Source organism: Perognathus longimembris, chromosome 5, assembly GCF_023159225.1.
Source record: "Perognathus longimembris pacificus isolate PPM17 chromosome 5, ASM2315922v1, whole genome shotgun sequence".
NCBI classification, from domain to species: Eukaryota; Metazoa; Chordata; class Mammalia; order Rodentia; family Heteromyidae; genus Perognathus; species Perognathus longimembris.
Genome location: NC_063165.1, coordinates 81,551,167 through 81,578,507, shown reverse-complemented (window position 1 = coordinate 81,578,507; position 27,341 = coordinate 81,551,167). Strand labels below are relative to the sequence as shown.

General features: G+C 37.9%; 1 protein-coding gene and 1 pseudogene across 4 annotated transcripts in view; one reads left to right on the top strand and one right to left on the bottom strand.

The window, feature by feature from the left end:
* Rsrc1 (arginine and serine rich coiled-coil 1) overlaps positions 1-27,341 on the top strand; it is a 258,776-nt gene that overhangs the window by 60,972 nt on the left and 170,463 nt on the right. For all 4 annotated transcript variants that reach the window (XM_048347209.1, XM_048347208.1, XM_048347207.1 and 1 more), the window contains exon 4: positions 12,016-12,189. In XM_048347209.1, coding sequence (XP_048203166.1) covers positions 12,016-12,189 — 174 coding nt within the window. The remainder of the gene's footprint in view (positions 1-12,015; positions 12,190-27,341) is intronic.
* Positions 14,788-15,888, bottom strand: LOC125352031 (annotated as a pseudogene).

The following is a 27,341-nucleotide window of genomic DNA, read 5'->3' as shown; positions in this document are numbered from 1 at the left end:
CATTTCCCTCCCTATCATCTTTATATTCTTTTAAATATATATTGCTTTGCTTAGAAATTGTATCATGCTTTTGACATGAAGTTGAATTAGACTTTCATTATTTTTTCCCCTGTGGCTTTGGCTCTTGAAGTAGAGCTTGTCTCTATATAACCTTGCAAGCACAGGGGAAGAGCCTAGTTGAACTCCTCATGAAAATTGAAGCCATTATTTCACTAGATAGCTGAGGAGTCCTGACAATTTGACTCTTAGTTACTAGGTCAGAGCATTCTTTTTCCATTATCCTTAATGTACAGTAACTTTAATTAAGGTCAGTCCATTTTTCCAAATTATACATTGTACCCTTTCTGTAGGTAGATTTTTCTAGTTCTAGAAACATTCTTGATATATCACTCTTCTTCTAGAACTTTGGTTGAGTTGGATGCATATTGTGGGTCTCTTCTATTTCTTTTTTGACTTTTCTATTTTTGTTTTCTTTTATCACTAATATCTATGTGTCTGACATGCTCAGTCATGTCATCCATTGAGTACTTTCACTTCTTTTTCTTCTGATTCTTTCCTCAAATCAGACATCTCATTGTCCAAATTTGTTCTGAATTTACTCGCTTGTAATTCACATTGGAGTATTAAGTTCTGGTGATTTTTCTTTTTGAACTGGGCATGTATACATCCTTCTCTTGAAACATCTCTATTATAGGTTACTTTGGTTGGAGTTGTATTGTGTGAATGCTGGATTCTTTTCCTTGTTGTGTATGATACTATGCAGAATTTTCATGGATCAATAGTAATAAATGATTTTGTAGATGGACTAGAGATTTGAGGTAAGTTATTTTTAGGCCAGTGTTTGTGTATTACTCACTCACTGTTGTTGTGACAAATGCCTGACTAAAATGACTTGGGGGGGGGGGGATTGATTTATTTTGGCTCATCTTTAGAGATTGCAGTTTTTTACTGTGAGACAACCACAGCAGAGCATAATGTCATTATGGCAGCCAGGAAGCAGAGAAAGGAAGTTCCTACACTGGATGCCTTTCTTCTTTCCCTCTGGGAGTCCTTCAGGACTTCCAGCCTAAGGGATGGTGCCAGCCGTATTCAAGGCAGCACTCTCCTGAGACCCCTACTTGTCTTCTCTGGAAATGCCCTCACAGACACCTTCAGCATTTTGCTTTCCTAATATCCTAGATGCTTCAGCCTAATCAGGCTGACCATCAAGATGCACCATCACAGGACCATCATCCTCAAGGTGATCTACTTTCTGAAGAGGTCTGGATTTTCTTTTCTTAGCATTTCCTAGTTTTCTTTTACTTCTGAACCACCAGTGGATACATCCTTTCCATAGTGCACTTGTTCCATTGTGTGTAGATCCTTTTAAAGAATTTCCTCTGTTGTTATTATGGTTTTAATTGAGTTTTGGTACAGGATGAAATTTAGGTTCTTAGGTTCACAATGTCATCCTAGCTAGACTGGAACCCATGTTTCATTCAATGAGAATTATTTTATTTGGGTTTAACAACAGTTTTATTTTGTGGTACATGTTATCTTTATTTGTAGGTTTCAACTTAAGAGACTACTTGAAGCATTGTAGCTATTTTTTCAAAAGACAAAATATTAGAGTATTTGTTTGGATTATATGTGTTTAGAAGTTATTAGCCAATTAAGAAACTTGACAGATTGGTTTTTGAGGGCAGTAATTCATTTTATGTAGAGGTGTTATGGTGATTCTTCTTATTTGGTAGATATTGAAAGCATTTATCTGTATAATAAGACATCTTGCTGTCCATTTATTGCTTATATATTGTGTGTTCTAGAGTGTCACATTTTTTATCAAAGGGTTCTTTGCTTATAATACATTTCCATATTGGCTTTGGTACTCTAGAGACTTCTAGAGTGATTTATCAGAAGGATATTTATTTATGGTACCAGGGACAAATACCTTCAATTTTAGTACAGTTTCTTTGGCTTTTTTTTTTTCCTTTGGTCAGGATAGGAACTTTGTTATCTTCATCTCTTATTCTTGATGAAGACACTTTAAACTTTTAAGTAAAGGCATAATAAAGCAAATGGGGCTGTCATTTGTGTAAGACAGGGATTTTGTACAAAAATATAATGTAATGAAGAAGTAAGTAGCTTAATTCATTTATATCTGTGCTCATTCTTGTCTCTTAACACCTTTTAATAATTTTCTTGTGCTTGCACCAGTTTTTACAGAATAAAGGATGAAAAAAGGAAAATAAGGCCTTGAAAGGAAAAAAGCAGTGTAGCTTATATTGCATACTGAGATGACTTAAAATGTACTACATTTTAAATTTGACATCATTGGTGTCCTAAATGCTAAGTCAGCTTTTGCTGTCATAGTTCATTGAACCACACCAGCAATATTTATGGGAATATTCCAGAATGGCAGAGTTGCTTAACTAATGACCTAGAGTAAAGAATGAGCAAGATAGTTTTGGAGCACAGCCCCTAAGTGAATATAAGAAGTAAGATAGTTTGGAGAATGGTAGGCATACATTTTCTCCAATGGAGTCTTCATTTTAGGGAAAACCGTAAGGTAGCATTGGTGATAGTTGACTTTCCTACTTAGTTGGGTAAGCTCAGAGTACAGATTGGTACTAAGGGGCACTAAGGAGATGGTTGGTTAGTAACTGCCTAGAAGCCTTTGCCAGTCAGAGTATCTAGCTTTGCTACAACAATGATAGAAGAGTGATCGTCTCTGCTTTCTTTGGGACGGTGACGATTTAGACTGTGGCTCTTACATGGTAGCCCCACTTTGTCCCCACAGAGACCTCTGCTTACTCCCAAAAGACTTGTAAGGTTGGATAATATGTGATGTGGGATTCAGGATAATGGCAGCCCACTGGAGGCCCTGCTGAGCCTAGGCTTACCTGTGGAACAGTATCATTTTAGACCTTCAGATTATTGTTCAACTTTCTATACAGAAGAAATGGAGTGAAATTTGAGCAACCCTTTATGTCAAACTTAAGACCTTTTAAAAGGTTTGTCAAAAATCAAAATGCTGTTCTTTATTGGATTACTTATGATATAAGGGAAATGTATGTCATATGTTTTTAATTCAGATTTATTACTGCTTCCTAGCATATGCTTTTTCCTCCCAGTCTCTTGTAAGTTAGCTCACAACTCATTTAGCCCCCAGTGTCTAATCTTCCTGGTAAATAAAGTAGTCCTTAGTATTCTCATTTTGCATACTAGCAAAAGATTCTCAGAATAATTTACTCAAATATACTATTACTTGAGTAATTATTTTTTCTTTTAAAATTTATTTGTATCTACAGGTGGTAGTAAAAGGGAACTAGTAACAATGTAATGTGAGCATTTATGTTTATAGTACTTTTGATCAAAGTCATCATTTTATTGTTCCCTCCCTCCCCTTCTTACCAATCCCATTCCCCCCACCAGTCTCATCAAGTTTTCTGCTTCCTTTTATGAAAAATACTTTATTTGTTAACTCAACACTTAGGTAGAGTATATTACTAATTATTTAGACATTTATTTAAAAAAAGAAGTTTTGCATTTCCTTTATGGCTAGAGGTAAGCAATTCAACGTGCCTTTTGGCCATTTTTACTGCATATTGTGTCTGATTCAATCACTGTCAATGTTGAAACGTAGTCATATTTTTTTGCCATTTTGTTGTTTTAATGATATTGCTATTCTATTCCTTCTTTGCCAATCTACTTATCTATCACACGAGGTTTATTCATATCTGTATCTAACCTGTTTTGATTGACTTTTATGCTTAAGATTTCTTTAAGTCTCTTTTGGCGGTGCTAATTTAGTGGTCATGACCACTAAATTCTTTTAGCTTTTGTTTTTCACATAAGATTTTCATTTTTCTCTCAAGTATGAAGACTATTTTGCTGAATACACTTATTTAGGTTGACTATTGTTACTTTTCAGTGTTTGGATTATGTCCTTCCATGTGTTGGGAAATCTGTTATTTTGGTGACTTGTCATTTTGCTTACATCTTTCATTATTGTTTTTTGTTGTTCTGCATTGTTAGTGTTTTTTTTTTTTTTTTTTTTTTTTTTTTTGCCAGTCCTGGGCCTTGGACTCAGGGCCCGAGCACTGTCCCTGGCTTCTTCCCGCTCAAGGCTAGCACTCTGCCACTTGAGCCACAGCGCCGCTTCTGGCCGTTTTCTGTATATGTGGTGCTGGGGAATCGAACCTAGGGCCTCGTGTATCCGAGGCAGGCACTCTTGCCACTAGGCTATATCCCCAGCCCCCATTGTTAGTGTTTTAACTACTCTGTGTCTATGGGCATATCTTTGATTATGCTTGTCTAGTGTTTTAACTACTATGTGTCTATGGGCATATCTTCGATCATGCTTGCTTTGTTGTCTGGAAACCTTGCTTACCTAGATCAACATCTTCTTTATCAAAGTTGAATATTTTTTTGCTATTATTTTATTTAATATAAACCTGTGCTTTTAGTGTAGTGTGTGTCTCTTTCCCTTATTCTATATCTGAAATTCACAGGTTTGGTCTTTTCATGATGTTCTAAAGGAATTGAATGTTTTGTTCTGTTTTCTTAGTTTTTCAGTGTCTTTGACTGGTCTACTTTCTGATTTATAATCTCTGATACCCTGTTTTCAACTTCCTCTGTTCTGTCAACATGCCTTCAAGGAGTTTTTATTTCAGTTATGGAGCTCTTCATTTGGGAGATTTTAATTTAATTTTTTTCAGTATTTTTATATCTTCATTGAATTTCTCTTTTTATTCTTCACTGTCTTTTTTTTCATTCAGTTTTGTTCATATTCACTTTATACTCTTTTTATTTACTCAGCTGCTTATACATCCCTTAATTTAATTTCCTTTTCACTGCTTTTTTCTTTTTAATTCCTTTTGTGAAATTTGTTTCTTGTCACTGTCACTGAAGACCTTTACTGTGGAGTTGTTGGCATATTCCATAGTTTTTCATAGATTCTGTGTTTCCTCATTGGGATTTATGCATCTGTGGTCATGTTGTTTTGGTTGGGAATTTCTCAAAGATGCTGAGACAAGGCAGTAGCTAGCTTGTCATATATTTTCTTGTTATTAGACTTGAGGTATGTGGCTCAGTGTTCAAACATTCAGTTTTAGTGCTCAAGACACTGCATGCAGCCCTTTTCTCCACTTGGGCTGTGGAAGCTTGGCCACAAAACCACAACCTTGAGGTAATAATGTCAGTCCCGGTGAATGCCAGTTGCTGCTGGTGGTGGTTTATTATGGGATGATTGTAGAAGCCAGGAAGCGTCTGTGTGCCCTAGGCCATCTTTAGTTAACTAGGATGGTCATTGGAGGTGATGGTGTGTGTGTGTGTGTGTGTAACTGTTGAATAATAGATGAGTGTGCAAGTCAGGAAAGGGTGGCAGCTATGCTACCTACTGAGATCATTGTGAAGTGAGATAAGTAGAACAGATCTAGGTAATGTTGTGTTGCGGGAAGGGGAAAGAGAAATGAAGACAGTTTCATAACTCTCTGCATACACATGCAAACCACCAGCGCTATTCCAGCCATCTAGTTACATGTGAAGAGGATAGCTAGCAAGGAAGGATTATGGGTGGGGGGGAACTGAGACAGAAGAAAATAAGAGTGAGAGAGCAGTTTTAATTGTCAACAGACAGACAGAATAGAAGGGAAAGGCAACAGGAAAGAGAAGAAAGGCTGGAGGGGCAGGCTGTGTCAATCTTTCTTTCCCACTGAAGGGCCTTGTTGTCTCAGTTCTCTGGATCAGGTGTGGCGTTCTCAGTATTCACTCATCCTTTCCAGGGGCGCTTACTCTTTTTCTAGGTGGGAGCTTGTATCTAGTTCATGCATCCAGTCATCATTGGTGTCTGTGCAATTCAGGTGGTTATAGAGATCCTTTGCTTCCTTGTTTAGGTTGATTCTCAAGTAATTTTTTGAGACTTGCCAGTGAAGGTGATTTCCTCATTTCAGTCATTCTCCTCTCATTGTTAGTGTACAGAACTATTACTGTTTTTCTTTTTTGTTGTTTTTGTTTTGTCGGTCATGGGGTTTGAACTATGGGCTGGGCTCTTTCCCTGAGCTCTTCAGCTCAAGGCCAGTGCTCTACCACTTTGAGTTACAGTACCAGTTCCAGTTTTCTGGTGGCTAATTAGATAAAGTTTCACAGACTTTGAACCATGATCCTCAGCCCTCAGCTTCCTGAGTAGCTAGGATTACATGTGTGAACCACTGGCACCTGGCTGTTACTGGTTTTTGTGAATTGGTTTTCTACCTTGCTACTTTGTGGAATGCTTATCCAAGAGCTTAGCGGTCAAGTTTCTAGGCTGTAGATATAGAATCTTATCATATGAAAATTGGGGTAGTTTTACTCCTTCCTTTTCGAATCTCTTTTATGTCCTTTATCTTGCCTTACTGCTCTGCCTAGGAATCTAGTGCCATCTATATTCAACACGGGTGGGAAAAATGGACACCCTCATCTTTTTCCTGATTTCAGGAGAAATGGCTGTAGGTTTGTCATAAACATTTTATTACGTTGAGGAATGTTCCGTCTGTTCCTACCTTCTTCAGAGCTTTTGTCATACAAGATGTTGGATCTCAACAAAGGCTTTTTCTGCATTTATTGAGATGACCCTGAGAGTCTATTGCACCCCAGTTAGAAGGGCTGTCATCAAGAACATAAACTAACATGGATGGAGGGAAAAGGAACTCTATTACCCTGTTGATGGGAATGTAATTCAACCACTTTGGAAGGGAATCTGGAGGTTCCTGAAAAAACTAAATATAGAAGTACCTGTAATGCAGCAGGTCCACTCCTGGGCATTTAGTCAAAAGATTACAAATCAGGACACAGTAAAGCCTTTTGCAAAAGTATGTTCATTATTGAACTATTCACCATAGTCAAGGTATGGAAACAGCCCAGATGCCCCTCAGTAGACAAAAGGATCAAGAAAATGTGGTATATTACAGAATGGAATTTTACTCATCCATTAGAAAGAATGATATTACATCATTTGCAAAGAAATGGATAGATCTGGAAAAAATTATGTTAAGTGAAGTAAGTCAGGCTCAGAGAGACAAAGGACACATGTTTTCTCTCATATGTGGAACTTAGAACTAATTTATAAATGTATAAGAAAAAACATACAGGGTTGTATTGTATATAAGTATACACAAATCTATTAACCAAAGTATGGTGTTGTAGGGGAGAATTCAGATGGTATAATTCCTTAGAAAAACTAACTTATAGTCCAGCGATGAATACCAGGAAACTGGCACTGGAAAAGGGGGGGACTTACAGGGGAGGAAGTAGAGGAATGAATAGGGACAGCAGGGGGAATATGCAATCATAATATTAGATACCTATCCTATGAAATTAAGGAAATTGAGAGGGACTAACGTTGGGAGGGGGGGAATGATGAAAAGGGTAATATTGCTCAAGATGCATTGCACTTTTAAAGTGATATTTTGAATGATAACTCTTTAGTACAATTACTTAAAGATAATAAGATAGAATTTAAAAATAAACGTTGACAAGGCACTGGTAATTTACACTTATATTTATCCATTATATTCAGTCATTGCAAAATGTTTGGTTCATTAATAATTAATGTATCTATTGATTTCATTAGATCTATTTATTTCATTATTGTATGTTTATCTCACCTTTTTGTTTCTTTATGCTTCCTTTTATGCCTTCTTTTGGAAAATGAATATTTTTATGACTTTTAATTTTATGTATTAACCTTTTAGTTGCCCTTATTTTGTTTCAATAGTTGTTCCAATATTAAAGTACCCTTACTCTTAGTGCACATAGGTTTATTCTTATACCACTTCACATGAAATGTTGAAACCTTATAACTACAGTTGTACTATTGTGTCCTGAACTTTATAGACCTTGTAGATTCCCAAAACCTTCTGGTAAAACACTTGAGTTTTTACTTTTAAGTGCATGTGTATATTTTAAGTGAAGGGAAATAATCATATCTTATGTTTAGCTATATATTTTGACTTTCCTATGGTCTTTCTTTATTGAAAATACAAGTTTGTGTCTCTATTATTTCACTCTAGCCTGAAAAGATTGGTTTTATTTTTCTTCCTCATGTTAAGATTTTCTTCTAATCTCTTTTGATCTCCTCAGCAACATTGAATTCCATCAACACTTTATTTGTAATGTACTACTTTTGCTGATTTATTTTTTATTATTAGCATATATTAATTGTACAAGGAAGCTTTCATTGCGACATTTCCCTGCATGTGTACGTTGTATTCCAACCATTGCCCCCTCTGTGACTCTTCCTTCCATTTCCTCGTTACTTATACAATTTCAAGAGGTTCATTGTTCCATTTCTATACTTGCTTCTGTTATCCTTTCAAGACTTTTCTTCTTTCATTTTATCAGTTTGGCTGTGGCATTCCTATTCTTGGTCTTCTTCATATTTATCTTCTTTGGAGTTTGGCTGAACTTCTAGAATCTGTAAGATTGTCTTGCAGTAAATTTGTAAGATCTTTGGCCACAAGGTAAATTGTGCTCTGCACAGTCCTTTATCTTTATTTCCTCTGGGAGTAAATACACAGACTAGACTCCAGTTCCTGAATCCCTGAGGTGCTTTCTTTTCTTACAAACAGTCCTTTTTCCTCTTCAGTAAACATCTGATACTGAGTCCTCAAATTCAATAGTAGAATCAAAAATATATTTCTATTTTCTTCAAGTACAAAGGAGTTGCCATTCAACAGAACAGTTTGTGAATACAGTGCCTCTTGACCGATGTCACTCCTATTTGGTCTTACCCACCCCTCCCACTCTATCCTTTCCCTCAGTTTTCTTAAGTTTTAGGTTATGTGTTGAATTTTTTGCCATGTAACAAAACAATTTATGTATTCAGTGCATCTTGATCTGTGTCCTCCCTTCAACATCTTCTCATCCTCCCTTCAACATCTTCACCTACCTTCTATCCGTCCCTTCCTTTTCTGTGGCATATAAGATGCATTATTGCCTGCATTCTATTCATTTCTCCTATTCCTTCTTCTATTCCTCTCCTCTTGACTCGCTCCCCCCTTGCAAGTACCCATTTCCTAGTACTCCTTTTGTTAGGCTTTGACTTAAGCTTTCTGAAGAATTAAATTGTTTGTGTTCTCCAAATATTCTATTATATTTCAGTCAATTCATTTATAACTGCTCGGGTGCCACCCAGTGTGTCTCCTTCTAGATTTACAGGTACATTCTAGTTCCCACTAAGGAGAGAAGCCATGTAAAACCTGTGTTTCTCTGGATCTAGCTTACTTCACTTAACATAATCCTTCCCAAGTCTTTCCATTTCCATTTCCATGGCACAATATCATTCTTTTTGATGGCTGAGTAGGAGTCCGATGTGTGGGTATGGGTGTGGGTGGGTACACACTCATGCATCCCTCCCCTCCCCCATACCACATTTCTTATCTGTTCATCCATTGAGGGGCATCTGGCCTGATTCCATGTCTTCACTATGGTAAATACTGCTGTAGTGAACATGGTTTGGGAGGTATCTTTAGTGCATCCTTGTTTGTGCTCTACTGGATAAATGCCCAGGAGTGGGATTGCTAGGTCATAAAGTAGTTCTATGTGTAATTTTTTGAGGAACCACCACACTGCTTTCCAGAGTGTTCGAACAAGCTTACAAATTCCACCAACAGTGTCATAGAGTTCCCTTTTGGCCAGCATTTGTTATTGTTAGTTTGCTTGATAATGGTAGTTTTTTGTAGTTGTTGATAGCTGCTTGCCATATAGCCCAAGCTGGCCTCAAACTTGCCATCCTCCTTCCTCAGATTTGAGTGTTTTGGGACCACACAGGATCACTACCGCTTATGTGGACTGGATAATTTGGTTCATTATTTTCAAGTGCCAATTCCACTGGCATCACATATCTGCTATTAATCTCACTCAGCATAATTTTAATTTTTATATTGTTTCAGTTACTGAATTTCTATTTTCTTTTTTTTTCTAATTTTTGCAATTTTTCTGCAATTGCTTAGCTTTATTTTCATTGAAAGTATATTTATATTTACCGCTTTAAAAGTCCTTACCTGCTATTTCTGACATCTGGCTCATTTTAGAATTAGTTTCCATACACTTTTTAAATTTTACTTTTTAAAGATGAAGCATGTTTTACCTACTCCTTTCTATATCTGGTAATTTTGACATTTTTTTCCTGGACATTGTGAATATCTGTTATTTTCCTCTGAATAATATGATTTACAGTTTGATAGCGGGAAACTGGTTGGTTGGGTTTAAGTTGCAAAGGTTGTGTGGGTACAAGATCGGCTTTGGTTCCACAGTGAGACCCATTCTTATAAATAAATGAGTGAGTGGGTGGGTGAGTGAGTAAGTAAGGTCCTGAGCCAGTCAGTGGCACACACCTATAATCCTAACTACTTAGGAGGCTGAGATCTGAGCAATTCATTTTGGAGCCAGCCCAGGTAGACAAATCCGAGAGATTCTTACCTCCGTTAACCAGCAAAAACTTCTAATTGGAGGCATGACTTAGTAGTAGAGCTCTGGCCATGAGTGAAGAAGCCAAGTAAGTGTATGAGGCCCTGGTTCAAGCCCCAGCACTCCCCTCTGCCCCCATATACATCCATTATGTGTACTTAAGGAGTGTACTTATGTGTACTGAAATTTTGGTTTCATGCTTTTATTCTTAATTGTTTGGAGTCTGCTTTCTATATGTTAAGATACAGCTTCTGATTCTTTTATTGGTGTATATTAGTTTACAACAGTGTTTCATTGTGTTATTCCCATCCATACACATAATAAACTTTGATAATGGTCACCCTCTTTATTATTCTTTCTTATCACCACTTTTTCTTAGAACTTCCTTCCTTCCTTCCTTCCTTCCTTCCTTCCTTCCTTCCTTCCTTATTCTGGGTCTTCCTTTAACCTTTTTTGGAGGATTGTCCTGTAACTGACCTGTTGCTAAGGTTGTGCTCAGTCTGTTGCTTTGAGGTTCAAAAAATCTGAGGGCTTTCAGTTGAAGGTATAGCTGTTCTGTGTAGTACAGATTTGGGCTTACTCTCAGAGTAAAAATGACAACTTTCTTGTTACAGTTTCTTTCTTCTAGGTGTTGGCCCTCTGGGAAACCTTCATGCTCTTGGTCACTTCCCATTGTCTTCTTGCACTAGTTTGGAATAAATGTTTGTTTGTAACAGTATCAACCTAGTAGAAGGTTTTCTTGTTAGTTCTATAACTGGGAGGTAACGTCATAACTTCTTAGCATATAATGTATCCTATCCAATAATGGGATACAGGAATGGTTGTATTGAAGCAATTAGAAATTTATAAAAATACATTGGGGGGGGAATGAGGAGGGGGAAGGCAAGGGGAGGTAACAAGTTGGATAAGAAATGAATGCACTGCCTTCCATATGAAACTGTAACCCCTCTGTATATCACTTTGACAATAGAAGAAAAATATATTAAAAAAGAAAAAACTATATTGAATAAGAAAGCAGAAATGACAGGGTTAGAGAGAGTTCTCTCTTCACCAATTGCAATAAATGAGACTCTTTATCTTCAATTAACCACCAAAAAACCAGAACTGGTGCTGTGGCTCGAAGTGGTGGAGTGCTAGCCTTGAGCATAAGAACTCAGGAACAGTGCCCTGGGCCTGAGTCCAAGCCTCATGACCAGCTGGGGGGAAAAAACAAAACAAAACAAAACACCTTCCGACTTCCACTAGTTGCCTAAACATGTCTAGAGTCTTAGTTACTGGAAAGACTGAGTCTGGTAGAACTCTTGAGCCCAGAAGTTCAAGACCAACCCGAGCAATACAATAAGACTGTCTCTTGAAAACAAACAAAACCAAATAGCAAACCCTTCCACTTGTTTTTGACTGAACTTTTAATTTCTTGCTAAGTTGTCAGTATGTATCTTCTCATATATCATTTTAACTGAGAATAGTCATGAAGGATTATCTTCAGGTACTTGCTTTTGCACATCTGATTTCTGAAATGAATATTTACTTCTTAAAATAAAAAAAATATTTATACTAACTCCATTTAATAAAATCTGTTTCTTGTAGGTCCAGGTCAAGACCTCGTCCGCGTTCCCATAGTCGAAGCAGTGAACGGTCCAGTCATAGAAGGACTCGAAGTCGATCCCGGGACAGAGATCGCCGTAAAGGCAGAGACAAAGAGAAGAGAGAAAAGGAGAAGGATAAAGCCAAGGACAAGGAATTGCACAACATCAAACGTGGGTAAGCTGAAGCAGACCCAGTTCAGTGATGAATGCATAGTCCGTAACAATATTTGAAGTGTGTTTTCTTTCTGTGGGCATTCTCCTTTTCCAGCCTTGTGGTTAAACTTCCTTAACAGTGAAAGTATCAATATTTAACGTGTGTGTGTGTGTGTGTATTTTGTTTTGTTTTGTTTTGTGGAACTGTGGTTTGAACTATGAGCTAGGGCTTGGTGCTTGCTAGGTATACTACAACTAAGCTGTGCACCCATCCTTTTAGTTTTTAAGATCAACATGTCCATTTACTGTGGTAGTTATTTATATATATATATATTTATATATATATACAATATCTTCCCTTGTTCTAGAAATCATTTATTTATTTCATTCACAGAATGTCTTAGAAGGATTTATTTTTGAAAGTTTATTTTTTCTTATTGTGAAATGACATTTTTTGGCATGCACTACTAGTTTAAGGAAGTTTCACTGTGGTATATTAATAGAGAGAAACATTTTCTATTCTATTTATAGCAGAATTTTTTATTTTAAGTAGCATTCATTATTTGTGTGAGGGGAATTCAATTGTGACATTTTCACACATGTAAAAATACTCTCCAATCAATCTTAACCCCAAATCTCTCCCTTACTCCACTCTCCTCTTCTTAAAACAATTTCAAAAGGTTTCATTGTTTTGTTTTTCTACATATAAATGAACTACATAAATTCAGATAGTTATCTTTTTTTAATCTAAACTATTATTGAGAGTCAATAAAATTCTCAGTAAAATATTGAGAGAAATAAAATTTGTCATGTGCCTCATAATTGCTAAATGGTATAGTGATGATGAATCTTCTGCGTATTGTTATGTTTTTAGGCCTAAGGTCTTTAAGAATTCTTTATCCACAGTCAACTACTATGGAACAGTTTTTACAGACTTGAAAAATTAGTTGTGAATGAATATGTAAGTAGCTATCAGTGACATTTTACAATTTATTCTGAAAGTAGAATTTGGATGGATTTGATTTAAATCTCTTTCCACTTATGATTTAAGTCACTGGTCAGGAAATTTTGATTTATAGTAGTTACTGACTATTGCTCTAGTTTGTATGTGTGCCCACCAAATTCATGTGCTACTTCAAGGCAATAATGTTGGAGGTGAGACTTTTGGCAAGTACTTTACCACTAGGCCATATTCCCAGTCCCGAGGTGAGACCTTTGAAAAGGAGATTAGGCCATAGAGGTTTTCCTCCATGAGTGGGTTCATGTTGTCATTGTGGGAGTAGGTTTGTGTGTATTGTGTGAGTGGATTTCTTTTAGAAAAGGACATGTTTGTCTTTCCCCACCCAAATCCCTGTCTTTTTCCATGCTATAACAAAGAAGGCCCTCATCAGATGCGGTTCTCAGTGTTAGACCGCAACCTCCAGAACCGTGGTGATAAGTTTCTATTCAGCATAAATTACTAGGACTCTGGTTTTCTGTTACGACAACACAAATAGACAACATTTACTGGAATTCTTTCTCCAATTCTTTCTCTTAATTTGAATGACGTTAGTATTCTTCAGGAGTGTAAGTGAGCAGCATTCCTAAGCATGGCTTTTTCTGTGACCTGCTTTCACTCTTACTATTTCCTTATTGGCCTTCCAGTAGTAGAATGTGTTCTAAGAATTGAGCTTAAGATTTCTGGAATTGTTTTCTCTCACATTTGAATTGAAATTTATACATTCCTCCTCTTCTTTTCTTTAAATATAATTTTATTGTTATTTCTTTCACATTTGAATTGGAGTTTATGCATTGCTCCTCTTTTTTAAAATATAATTTTATTGTTATTATTAAAGTGTACAGAGGGTTGGCATTTTACAAGTTAGGTCATGACTACATTTCTTTTTTGGACAATGTCATTCTTTCCTGCTCTTTGCCCCAGTTTCTCCCTTCCAGCCCTGCCCACAGGTTGCATAGTCCATTTTCCACCTAGTGTATACTGAGTACCATGACTGCATTTGTTCACCCTTCCTCTCTTTCTTTCTGCGTTCCCTTCACTGCTTACTCCCCCCCCCCCCGCAAAAAAAAGGCAAAAAACTCAACAGTGAAAACAACAAAACCCATATTTCCATTTCCTGGAAGTTGTTTCAATAGTCTTTTAAATGTTAAGAGGAGTTATGCCTTTGGGTTCCTCCTTTAAGGGTAACCTCCTTTAGTCTGATTGTGTGTGAATGCCTAGAGCCCTGTATAATTTATTATGTCCAGTTGTATTTTGGATCTAGCTTCCACTTATGAGAGACAACATGTGCCACTGGTCTCTCTGAGCTTGACTTAACTCACTTTGTTCTAGGTCCATCCATTTGTTCTAGGTCCTTCCATTTCCCTGCAAATGACATAATATTCTTTCTAAGGAATGAGTAAAATTCCATTATGTATAAATACCACATTTAAAAAAAAAATCTACTCATCTATTGAAGGGCATCTGAAAGTTTCCATAACTTGGCTATTGTGAATAGTGCAGCAGTGAGCACGATGTGCTAGTGTCTTTGTGGCATCCTGCCTTGTCATTTTCTAGGTAGGTGCCCAAGAGTGATATGGCTGAGTCAGAGCATTCCTCATTTTTTTTAACGAATAAAATATATTTTTATTATACAATTTTTATTAAAAAAAACTTTTCATAGAATACATTTTCTCCTTAGCAATCTCCACAATGGAAAACTATTTTGCTACTTACTTTTGAAGATGAAATTTGTTTGGAATCTGAAATATTTCAGTACATCTACAGGGGAAATCTTGTTCCTAAATTTTAGTACATCTGTTGGGGAAGCTCTCAGTTTCCCTTCTAGGATCTAGAAATCTGTAATGTGAGATAAAGCACCTTCGAATTTTGAAGTTCCCATAGGGCTGTGGCCATCAATTCCAGTATCAACAGAACTGAGGGACACTTCCAAAACTGAAATACTGGCCAATTTTCTGCAAAGTCTTTACTCACAAGCAAATAAGTTTTCCCTCTTTCCAGTAGTTCCAGGACAAAAACATAAGTATTATCATGTATTGATAGCAATAAAGCTGAATTCTTTTAAGAGGTTGATAAATTGATACATTAAAAGGCAAAGAAACTTAAAAAAAAAAAAAGAAAGAAACCAACTATATATAGTGTTGGAACCACTGGTTTTGTGAGGTGGGAGACAATAGATTCACTCACCACAACACAGAACCTCAGTCTCAGTTTCTTAGATCTAATTGCTCTCAAATTTTTCCTCCACATTAAATTCTGAAAATAACCATGTAATCAGAAGAAGATTTATCCACCAGTGTACTCATCTGTTATTTCTTTTTTCACTGTAAGCTGAATGGCATGACAGAGCAGAGACAAAGGCGCATGCAATCACTTCTTAATGGGTGAAGTCAGAGCTTCCACAACATGGCCACGGCCCTGCAGATGCCCACATCATAATAGTTGAAATAACAAAGCCCAGCAAAGGTTACAGATGAGAAGAGCACCAGCGCTGCTCTGGCAACCTTCGGCAACGTGTCCCCGTGAACATAATCAGTAACAACTTGTCCAAGGCCCTTTGTGGGCTTGGTGACAGGTGAATGTGCCGTGTTCCACACCAGCCTGGGGTACGTGAGTCCTGGAGAAATGCTGAGACACAAGCAGGTCTCACCACAGGGTTCGGAGGAACAGAGCTCGGCCTCCTTGGGCACTGCAGTGGACCCTCAGCCTGATCAGAGCCGCCATCTTGCTTCTAAGGAATCGCATTCCTCATTTTTCTTTACATAACTTTCTAAACCTTTATACTTTCAAAGAGAGTGAAGAATTTCCCTATGGATATGCAATATCCTGCAAAATATAGGGATAGTAATACTTACAAAACCATAAATTTGGGCCAGGAATGTGGCTTAGTGGTAGAGTACTTGCCTAGCATGCATGAGGCCCTGGGTTGGATTCCTTGGTACTATATAAGTAAAATAGATACATAAAATTAATTTTAAAAAGCATAAATTTTAGAGCAGTATGTATAAGACTAGGGCTATGGACCATGTAGGCGTCATACCTCAGAGATACGTATTAGTTGTGGCTTTAATTTTGGTGATGTTTTGGTCTCTTCAAGTGTAGTTTCATGTACTAAGTTTCTGTAGGTAGATAAGTTGATTTTTCCCCTCTCCTTCTTTACTTAGTGTTTGGCAGACGATGTTGGAAGTGATTTAGGAAAGCTGGACTCTGAGATTTGACAGCAGTTACATACTTAGAAAGGCTGTCATATTTTTCCTTACCTCTTACTTCTTCATGCAGCAGGAAGTCGTTTATGCTAATTTCCCCTTATTTGCATATAGGTTATGAGCTCCGTGGTGCAGAGCATGCTTAGAACTCCTTTTAAGTGTCTGTTTGGATCAAAGCAGGACTGTGTGATAGCTGTTGTCTGACACCAAGCTGTGTGGTGTTGTTTTCATTAAACATTTATCACACTTCCAATGTGACAGCAGGCAACTTTGTGCCAGGAGAACATGTTTTCATGCAAAATTTATTGAAAAAGATGAGACTTTGTAAAGAGATCTTGTTGCCTTTCACTAGTGGCGGAGGGTAAATGTTTGGTTCGAAAGCAGTGTGCCTTGAACACATGTCACTGTGGAATGCAAGGGAAGCTTCATACTGTCAATTTTGTGAAGCAGGTAAACAAACACATCTTTCCTACTTTTAAAATTAAAGATTTCACAATTTTTATGTGAGTTGATTATCATAATTGGCCCATTGTAGTTTTGGATATTTTATAGTAGAATGAAATTCACTACCAGTTTCCAGTGTGTTCCTTTAAGTACCTGTCACTAGGTATTACTTTGATTCAACAGAAACTATCTGCAGTTTTTTTTAAAAAAAGATGGGGTCAACCGAAGGGATTTAATTTAGCACAAAAGAATAATAGCCAAAGAAGGCGAAAGGGCATTCAAGTCCTCACCTTCCTCTTATTCATTGTAGCAATGCATTTTAATGATCAGTTTTCCTAATTGAACTTGACTTGAATTAGCTCGATTAGGTTTTTAGTGTCATGAATAGAAGGTGCATTCTTTCTTTTGTTGATTGCCTGACTGTGAAGAGTCTTGGAAAGAGAGAAGATACTTGTTTTTCCCTTTTTCATTCCACAGGAGGTTAAGTGAATTAAAGATGTGTTAAAAAGTTAGAGGATAGACATTCCAGCACATTTCATCCAGTGCACTGTAGAAAATATTGTGGCACACCCTGCCAGAGGTATTAGCAAAGTGCACCAACACTCTGGATTTGGGGAGGAGAATACTCAGTCCTAGCATGCTGGAAGGAGCCTTGTTTGTGACCCCATAGAGCCACGGAAACATCATATTCTGACTCAGTGTGCATGGTGATATGTAAGGGTATTTTGTTTAGAAGACAAAACCATGACTCATACAGATACACATGAGTATCTGCCAAAGATACTATGTAACAGGGTGACTCATACAAATATACATGAGTATATGCCAAAGATACTATGTAACAGAATCACTCATAAGAGAGCCAGGAACATGCTATACATAGTTTAAAGACCTAAAAAAGCAGACACACTAGTAAGCCACTAGGAAACTTGACATGCTCTGCTGAGGAGTTGTGATCCCTTTCTTCAGCGCCATCACCACTGGACAACGTTCATTTGCATACTTATGGAAAAGAATTCTTTGACTACTATCAGATATCTGTAATTTATGGAGCTTTAAAGTATTTCAGAGGAAGAAAGGTAGCCTAGATAGGACAATTCAATTTTTTTCAATTTTTTCCTGACAAGGCAAGTTCTTCTTTCTTTTTTCTCTTTCCCTTTCCTTCTTTTCACCTGTTTCTCCACTCCTCCCCCATCCCTTCCTTTGGTTGCCTCTCCCACTTATTTATTTAGACTAGGTCTCGCTATGTAGCTTCATTGACCTTGAACTCTCCATCCTCCTTCCTCAGCCTCTTGACTGCTAGCATTATAGGCATATTCTACCATACCCGGATCTGAGTTATATTCTTTGAACCCCAAGTCTTCCATTATATTAGAAAATAATAATTAAAACTAAAAGTATTAAATATTGTCTAAAAAGGCAAGTACTGTGTAGAAGGATCATCTTTTTGGGGTATTTTACATGTTGCTCATACCCTGTTTCTGGAGAGCATGCTGAGTAACCCTACAGTTAGTTTCCTGTCTCTACCTAATCTACCTAATAGAGAGTTTTGTTATTTTGCAATAAAAATTACTTTGCTTATTAAGATCAATATTATATTTACTTGGGTCATACTAAGCACACAGGTATTTATAGAATGAATAATAAATGATTGTTTTAGTAGATGTTCCTGATAGTTTTGCTTTCAAACATTTTAAAATGATAAAATTGAGTTTTTGGTATTAGGAAGATAGTCACGTTTTTGGTACTAGTCCATGCCTGGTTTAAGAGTGCCTGCGTACACACATACATTCACATCTTAGTCTTATGTAACTTTGACTACCTTTCTGTCTTAATGCTATCAATCAAATTATAATTCATATGATTTGGTACCAGTTACTTGGAAAATTCAATGCCACTTCTAAGATCCATATTTAAGTAGTGATTAAACTTCTACCCCCCCATTGGTCACTCTTCATGCCTAACCTAATTTATTTCAGGATCTCTACTCTCTTGATTTTTGGACATGGCTACAGGATAGACTATCAGACTTGAATGTACTATTCAATAGAGATTGTTAACTGAAAGTCTTAGTATATACCGTCAGTTAGGTTATGTATGGTTCTGTAAGCTAAAGGGTCTGCACTGTTAGAAGAATATAGAGGAAAACATTTGGAGTGCTAGCCAAGACTTTTCTTACTAAAGTAGCAAGTAGGTCCCTAAAAGATAATGTGTTGCTTATAAATCTTTCATTACAGTTCTAATTTATAACTCACTGTAAAGTACCTTGTGTATCCCAGATAGGAATGGTGTGCTAAACCAATCTGTTCCAGTTCACATATGCTTTCTTCCCAGTTTGGTGATCATTGGACTGGCATCTGTAAATGGAACAGATTGAATAAATCATGATTGACATGTTGGATAAATCTTGGTCACTACAAATAGAAAGTAAGAAATTTTATCTTCTTTGATGAGGCAGGAAAGATTGCACACAGTCAGATAATGATTAGTTTTATATTGTATTGTGATATTCTAGGACAGTTTTTAAATGGCTAAGTAAGTATTGTTAATCTTCTATTGGGGAAAATGGCATAGCCAGACCACAGGAATAACACATATCTTTTTGGATAGGTTAGGGATGAGCCATGCTTCTTCACTAATGTAGAGAAAGTTACACATTCTCACTCACTATGTTGTAAATATTGTTAGCATATCTTAGAATTAAGGCCACTGAAGGTATATCATGAAACAAAAACTTCACTTGTTGTCATTGGGGTTAATGTTTTTCATTTAGGGCTAAGACTGTGATATTTGGGTTCTGAGATCGTATGTCACTGTAGGAAGATAGGAACGAATCTTAGCTAAAGAGGGGACCTTAAGGGTACAAAGTACTTTCTGAGCACTAGTCCACATGTGATGATCACTCGCGGAGCACATGCAGATAGGTAAGTCCAATAATGGGTGCTGCTGTTTTAATTTTTCTGAGCTGTTGTAGGAAGTTTTCTATGGCAGCTTTTGACCCCTGGATATGCCAGTTTGTGATAGGCTACCAAAATGTACATCATGAAAATTAACCTGATTGTCATGTTGCAGTCTTAGCTTTAAAGAAAAATAAAAAAGATCATTGCATATTAGAAAAAAATGAGGTGGCATTAGGTCCTGAGAAAATTGTTCACTTGAGTAAGTCAAATGTGAAATTATAACTACTGGTAAATTGAATATACTCAGCAAGAATGACAAAAGACAGAGGTAAAGAAAATTTTTCCATTATGTAATGCAGTCTACACAAGGAATAGTTCTTTGGTGTAAATAAATGCACATATACAATTGCTTCATTGATAAGTAGCCAGATCAAAGGAAAAACATCTATCTACCTACCTATATCTTTCAGATACAGCTTCTACGAATGTGTAAAAACATGATATTTATCTTTGAGCTTGGTCATATTTAGCTTTATGGGTTGTTTGTTTTGGGGCTTTCTTGATCATATTGATCATCATCAATCTCCAATCCAATTTCCTACAGATGAATAACTTCATATTTCATAATGACTCAGTAATATTCCAAGATGTATGTGTGCCTAGATACATCTATACTGTATTTTCTTTCTACATTTATTTGTTGTTGAGCACCTTGGGTGAGTCCACAATTTGGTTCTTTTGGACAGTTGCCATAAAACATGGACATGCATTTTTATATACTTTTTTCAAATATATGTCCAAGAATGGTATGCAAAGTCAAAAGGTAGACCTATTTTTAGTTGTTTCAGAAATTTTTGAATTCTTTGTATGAAATTTATTTCTTGTCACTGTCACTGAAGTCCTTTACTTTGGAGTTGTTGTCATATTCTATGGTTTTTCATAGATTCTGTGTTTCTTCACTGGAATTTATGCATCTGTGATCAAGTTTTTGGTTGGAGGCTTCAATCTCCCATGTTGTTTTGGTTGGGAAGTTCTCAAAGATGCTGAGACAAGGCAGTGGCTAGGTTGTCATATATTTTCTTGTTATTAGACTTGAGGAATGTGGCTCAGTGTTCAAACATTCAGTTTTAGTGCTCAAGACACTGCATGCAGCCCTTTTCTCCACTTGAGCTGTGGAAGCTTGGCCACAAAACCACAACCTTGAGGTAATAATGTCAGTCCCGGTGAATGCCAGTTGCTGCTGGTGGTGGTTTATTATGGGATGATTGTAGAAGCCAGGAAGTGTCTGTGTGCCCTAAGCCATCTTTAGTTAACTAGGGTAGTCATTGGAGGTGATGGTGTGTGCACGCGCGCTCGCGCGCGTGTGTGTGTGTATGTGTGTGTGTGTGTGTAACTGTTGAATAATAGATGAGTGTGCAAGTCAGGAAAGGGTGGCAGCTATGCTACCTACTGAGATCATTGTGAAGTGAGATAAGTAGAACAGATCTAGGTAATGTTGTGTTGCGGGAAGGGGAAAGAGAAATGAAGACAGTTTCATAACTCTGCATACACATGCAAACCACCAGTGCTATTCCAGCCATCTAGATACATGTGAAGAGGATAGCTAGCAAGGAAGGATTATGGGTGGGGGGAACTGAGACAGAAGAAAATAAGAGTGAGAGAGCAGTTTTAATTGTCAACAGACAGACAGAATAGAAGGGGAAGGCAAGAGGAAAGAGAAGAAAGGCTGGAGGGGCAGGCTGTGTCAATCTTTCTTTCCCACTGAAGGGCCTTGTTGTCTCAGTTCTCTGGATCAGGTGTGGCGTTCTCAGTATTCACTCATCCTTTCCAGGGGCGCTTACTCTTTTTCTAGGTGGGAGCTTGTATCTAGTTCATGCACCAAGCCATCACTGGTGTCTGTGTACCTCAGGTCCCTCCCTGGCTGAAAGTGCTGGGTGCTCTTGTCTCACAGTAGGGGCGCAGATGGGTGCTGTTGGTGCTCTTGGCTAGGGATGGGTCCTCTGCTTTGGCCCTGCAGCTCCAGGGCCTCTGTGGACATGGCTTATAGATCAGTGTTGCCTGAAGTTTCCTATACCTATGGGATGCTTTCTGAGCCTTAATTAGTTTGTCATTGCCACTTTCGTAGCATCTCTGTAAGGAAGCAGGTGTGCAGACAGGTGTTCCTTGATGATGGGTGTAAAGTACAGTCGGTTGCTATTTAGAGTTTCACCTCCAGTTGTTACAAGCTAGTTGAGTTTTTTCTTTCTTTCTTTGTTATTTCTTTGTTGTTGGACATATTCTGTCTTTGTATTTGGTATCCTTTGGTTGGGTCATTTGTTCCAAAAATGGATTGATGGTTGTTTTTATTCTCTTCCTTAGTTTTTATCTCATCTGTCAATTTGTAGTTATTGGAGTCTTCACTTATTTTTTTATTTGTCTCTTTCCTTATAGTTCTATCAATTTTTACTTTAGGTGAGTTTATGTGTGTGTTTTTTTTTGGGGGGGGTCTTTTTTTTTTTTTTTTTTTTTTTTTGCTTAAACTCATTGTCCCTGGTTTCTTTTTTTTCTTTTTGCTCAAGGCTAGAACTTGAGCCACAGTGCCACGTCTGGCCTTTTCTGTATATGTGGTGCTGAGGAATCTAACCCAGGGCTTCATGCATGCTTGGCAAGCACTCTACCACTAGGCCATATTTCCAGCCCGACTCATATTTTTATATATATCACGTATATTCTTGCTGATTTGGCTCTTTCATCTCTATGTAATTTTATTACTTCAAGGTTCACTTTTTAAGAAATTAATATAGCTAATAACAATGTATTTTGGAGAGAGCAATGCTGAGTTAGAATCCAGGGTCCAGTGCTAGCTGAGTAGATAATCTTCCAATCCAGTCATGGCTCTAAGCCTATTCTGCTTTCAGTTATTTTTCAGAAAATGTCTCATTCTACCCTGGGCTGGCTTTGAACTGTGTACCTCCTACCTTTGCCCCTGGTTCACAGACATGTGGCACCATGCTCAGCTTGTTGGTTAAGATAGAGTCTTGCTAACTGTCTATCTTAAGGGTGACATGATGCCTTTGAAGTTTTTTAATCTGATGGCTGACATGATCAGATTAGCCTTTTGAAAAGGCCCCTCCAGCTGCAGTGTAGAAAACAGCTTGCAGAAGGATAAGGTTGGATGCAGAGAAAACAGATAAGTAGTCCAGTAATCTAGAAGAGGTGCTGAATGGTTGGCATTGGAGATGGATAAAAGGTGATGAATTTGATACATTCATATAGAATATACACATGTATAGAAATTTGTATTTATATGTATACTACAATATCTGATGGGTTTGACTTAGTGAGATGAAGATGGTAAGGATAACAATTTGTTTTCTGGTTTGCATAACTGGAATAATGGTGAAACTTTTTTATTGGGCTAGAGTTAGATTGAAATGGTATATTTTTACTCGGAGCACTCCATTTGGAATATCTGTAGAATGCTCAGGAGGGAAGATAATCTAGACAGGGTGAGTTCTGGACTAGAGTCTTAAGGTTTTCAGTTCCTTTTGGATCTTAACTCTTTAGGGAAAGACTTCTAAGAGGGGGCTACAGTGACCATAGCAATATATTCCGTATGCAAGATTAAACCTCAGTTACTGTAGGATCTGACCTGTGGGTCCTGGCAAAGATAAATGCATTGTTCTATGGATTACTTTCCGTGTCGTTAGAATGTGTCTGGCACCTTTGTAGTTACTAGAGATTGTGAAAATGAATAAGAAAGACATAGTCTTTGATCTCAAGAAATGTCATCCAGCTTGAGTCAGACACACAAATAATGATACCCGTGTCATGCCAGTGCTGTGACAGAAAGACATGTTTCTGATATTAGGGAAGCATTTTAAGTAACAAATTAGCCAGTTAGAGATTTTCTGCAAGTGTTGATACCTAAGCCAGCTGGAAGAAGTGGGAAGGGGAAGAAAAATGGAAAAGGATTCAGGCAAGAGGCATCATGGGGCATTAGGGAAAGGATTTTTGTTTCTTCTCCTTTATTGAGTGAAATTTCCATATTATTGTTCCATGCCAGAAAAGTACAGAGGATTCATTCTGAAATGAGAGCGACACCAAGCATTGTTCCTTTCCTTTTCCTTTCTTCTATCTACTATCCTCTCCTTTCCTTTCTGAGTAGAACATATACTTGTATAACTGACCGTTGAACATCATCTGGAGACATATGAACAGTAAAGGCTCCCTGTCACATCTTTCCCAATATTTCCAGTTCTTATTTTCCCTCCCAAAATTCACATACCTACATTTATTAATTTCTTTAATATTCATCTGGGACTTCTGTATTTATCCATCTAAGATTTAGAATTTCCTTTTCAGATCTTGAATTCCTTTTTGAAAAAAAATAAAGAAGAGGATCTAAGAGGAATTGTTGAAGGAGTTTTGATTGAAGGATGTTAAATTAGAGAAGCAACACTAAGGGGAATGGATTGGATGCCAAGAGACCATTTAGGAATCTTATAGCCAGTACTGCTGAGAGAGTAAAGATAAGGCCTTCAGGGAGTGGCAGATAAGAAGGCAGTGTAAACAATCGATCTTTTTTCTTTTTTCCAGTCCTGGGGCTTGAACTCAGGGCCTGAGCACTGTCCCTGGCTTCTTTTTGCTCAAGGCTAGCACTCTACCACTTGAGCCACAGCGCCACTTCCGGCCTTTTCTGTATAGGTGGTGCTGAGGAATCGAACCCAGGGCTTCACGCATGCTAGGCAAGCACTGTACCACTAGGCCACATTCCCAGCCCAACAACTGGATATTGATGTGAGTTGGTTTAGAAACTCACTAGCTTCTGATATACCGAACCATATGTGGAGACATTAAAGTTGGAGTTTGTATGAAATGATTGGCTGGTAGTTTGCAGAGCAGATAGATACAGTGCTATGAAATGAGGAAAAGAATTTCACAGTGAAGCTGTGCATCAACGCATTGAGAGGCTCAGATGCTTGACCTTAAATTAGTCTTTCACATGTGCTAGTGGTTTGGTCTTGGGTTGGTCAGTTTCTTTCTTAGCCTTGCTTACTTTATATCTAAAATGGCCATGATACACACAATTACTCTGTTGGTTGCCCGGGTGTTAGAGACAATGCTTGTGCAGTGGTTTGTATTGGGAAGTCATATGACCCTTTGAAGGGAATGAAGGTAGGAAACTAGCAGAGAAGATGGTGATACTGCTTCAGAGAGAACATTAAATATGTAGGTGTTTTGTTTTTTTTAAGAAAAAACATACTTCATCTTTAACAGTTCAGGAGCCCCAAAGTATAAGCAGAGGGCCCCCCTTCCACGCCCAGCAACCCGTGGCTTACAGCAGCGTCCTGCTGGCTCTGTCTGTCTTCATCTTCATTCACGTGGCCTTCTCTGACATCAGTGTCCCCTTTTTATTTGCCGGCTGCAGAGCTTGAACTCAGAGCCTCATGCTTGCTTGGCTTGCTTCTTCAACTCACTTGACAACAGCTGACACTCTACCACTTGAGCCTTGCCTCCTCACCAGCTTTTATGTGGTTAATTGGAGATGTAGTTGTCTTACAGACTGGTCTGTCTGAGATGGCTCCAAGCTGTGATCCTTCCATGTCTTGGCCTCCTCTGATGAGTAGGTAGGGGTATGGGCGTGAGCCATTGGCACCTGGCTTTCCTTCTCCTCCTCTTGTAAACCAAGCATTCGGTTCAGAGTCCCCCAGATGCAAGATGAATCTAACCCGAGATCCTTAATTGCATGTACAAAGAAAGACCCTCTTTCCAATGTCACATTCTGAAGTTCTGGATGGACATGAAGGCTGGTCTTTTTTTTGGAGGGGGCAGGCACTAGTCGACCCACAAAACCTGAAGGTAACACCCAGCAGCATACATCAAAATCCTAGCTATCGCCGGGGCACCATGGCCCTGCTGGTCAGGGTGTCAGGTGCTCCAGCAAAGAAGCTGCTGCTCTCTGTGTGGCAGCACCGGGGCAGTGCTGGGGCCGGCTTCCAGTGTCCCCGGGAAGCAGGCTATGGGGAAGGCCGGTGAGCCCACGGATCCCGCACACGGATCCCGCCCCCCGGCTCCTTGGGATCTAGGTGGTTTCCTGCAGGACTAGATTCTGGAACCCAAGAAGCTGCAGCTACCGCTTTGCAGTTACCCAAGCCACCCTTCCAGGCCACCTGGAGGCCCCACCTGACCTACAGCTTCCACACCTCAGGCCTGTTTCTCAGAATTTGTTTTAAAGATCTACCGCCACCATTGTTGATTTGTGTGCCAGTCCTGGGGCTTGTACACAGGGCCTCAATACCTCACTTAGCTCTTTTGATCAAGGCTGACACACCACCACTTGAGCTTTTGCTGGTTAACCAGAGATAAAGCATCTCATGGACTTTCCTGCCACGGCTGGCTTTGAACCCCTATCCTCAGATCTCAGTCTCCTGAGAAGCAAGGATTACAGGCATGAGCCACCAGCACCTAGCCAATGAATTGGGAATACCTTATTCCATAAATCTTTATTCCTAGAGAACATTCCTTTTAGCTTCAGAGCATTGACACTAAATATGTAGTGATTTTGATGAGTGCCAGTGATAGGCGTGGGAATGCCCCTGGCGTTCTCTGGGTCTCCATCTCTTTGTATAGGTAGAAGGTTGCCCCGAGTGACCACTGAGTTCCATCTGATGACATTTGTAGACATCTTTGAACTCCAAACCTTTCTAGAAAATAGATTTCAGAATAAAAACTATGATTCCATCAGATGGTATTTAATTCCTTGATTTAGATTCATTATATCAATACTCTTTACCTTTATACAGTTGGTGTATTGTACATTTAACTTTATTTTCATGTGATTGCTTTCTTGAATGGTTTTATTTAATCTTCACCATAAAGGAAACTTTTTTCTTTTTAATTTTTTTTGAAATAATAACCACCTTGTATCTTAAAAAGGCTATTGTTTGCTCTGGTCCTTTTAATCTGCCCAGGAGGAATTCAAGCCGAATGATAGGGAGCTGTGAAAATCCAGTTAGTGTGAGCTGTAATCTTTTTACTGGCTTTAAATAGTTAGAGTACCATGCAGACACCCTGCAGATAACTGAATCAAAACATACAGTAATCACCTAAACATGGATTCTGCCTTTGCTGTTGTGAAACTTAGTAGAAATCACTAATAACCACTTACTTCATTCTGAAAATAATTTGGTCATTATATCAAATAAAATCAGGGTTAGACATTAAAAGGTGTATTTTACAAGTAGCCCATCGACTGTTTGTGAAAAGCATTGATTTCTGCAAGTCTAATATTATCCAATATTTATTATATTCTTTGACTATTATGGAGAAGGGAAAATAGCTTTATATAGAGAATATTTATAATTCCTTAATCTTCCAGTTGTCTTCTATTTCAGATATTGCTAAAGAGAAACAAAAAAATTAAGATAATCAAGCTTTTCAGCTGCAGTACAAGGCAAGAAAGTATGCTGCTTCTTTTTTTTTTTTCTTATGAGAGAAACTGGTTTCACTAACTCAGCTTATTGTATTTAGGTAGCAAAATATTCTCTAATAATTGTGTCAGATGGTGGTTTATTTTTCTAGTTTGCAGGCTGTTTTTTTTTTTAAGTTAAAACTTAGATCTCTCATCCATTAGCTTCTGCCTTAA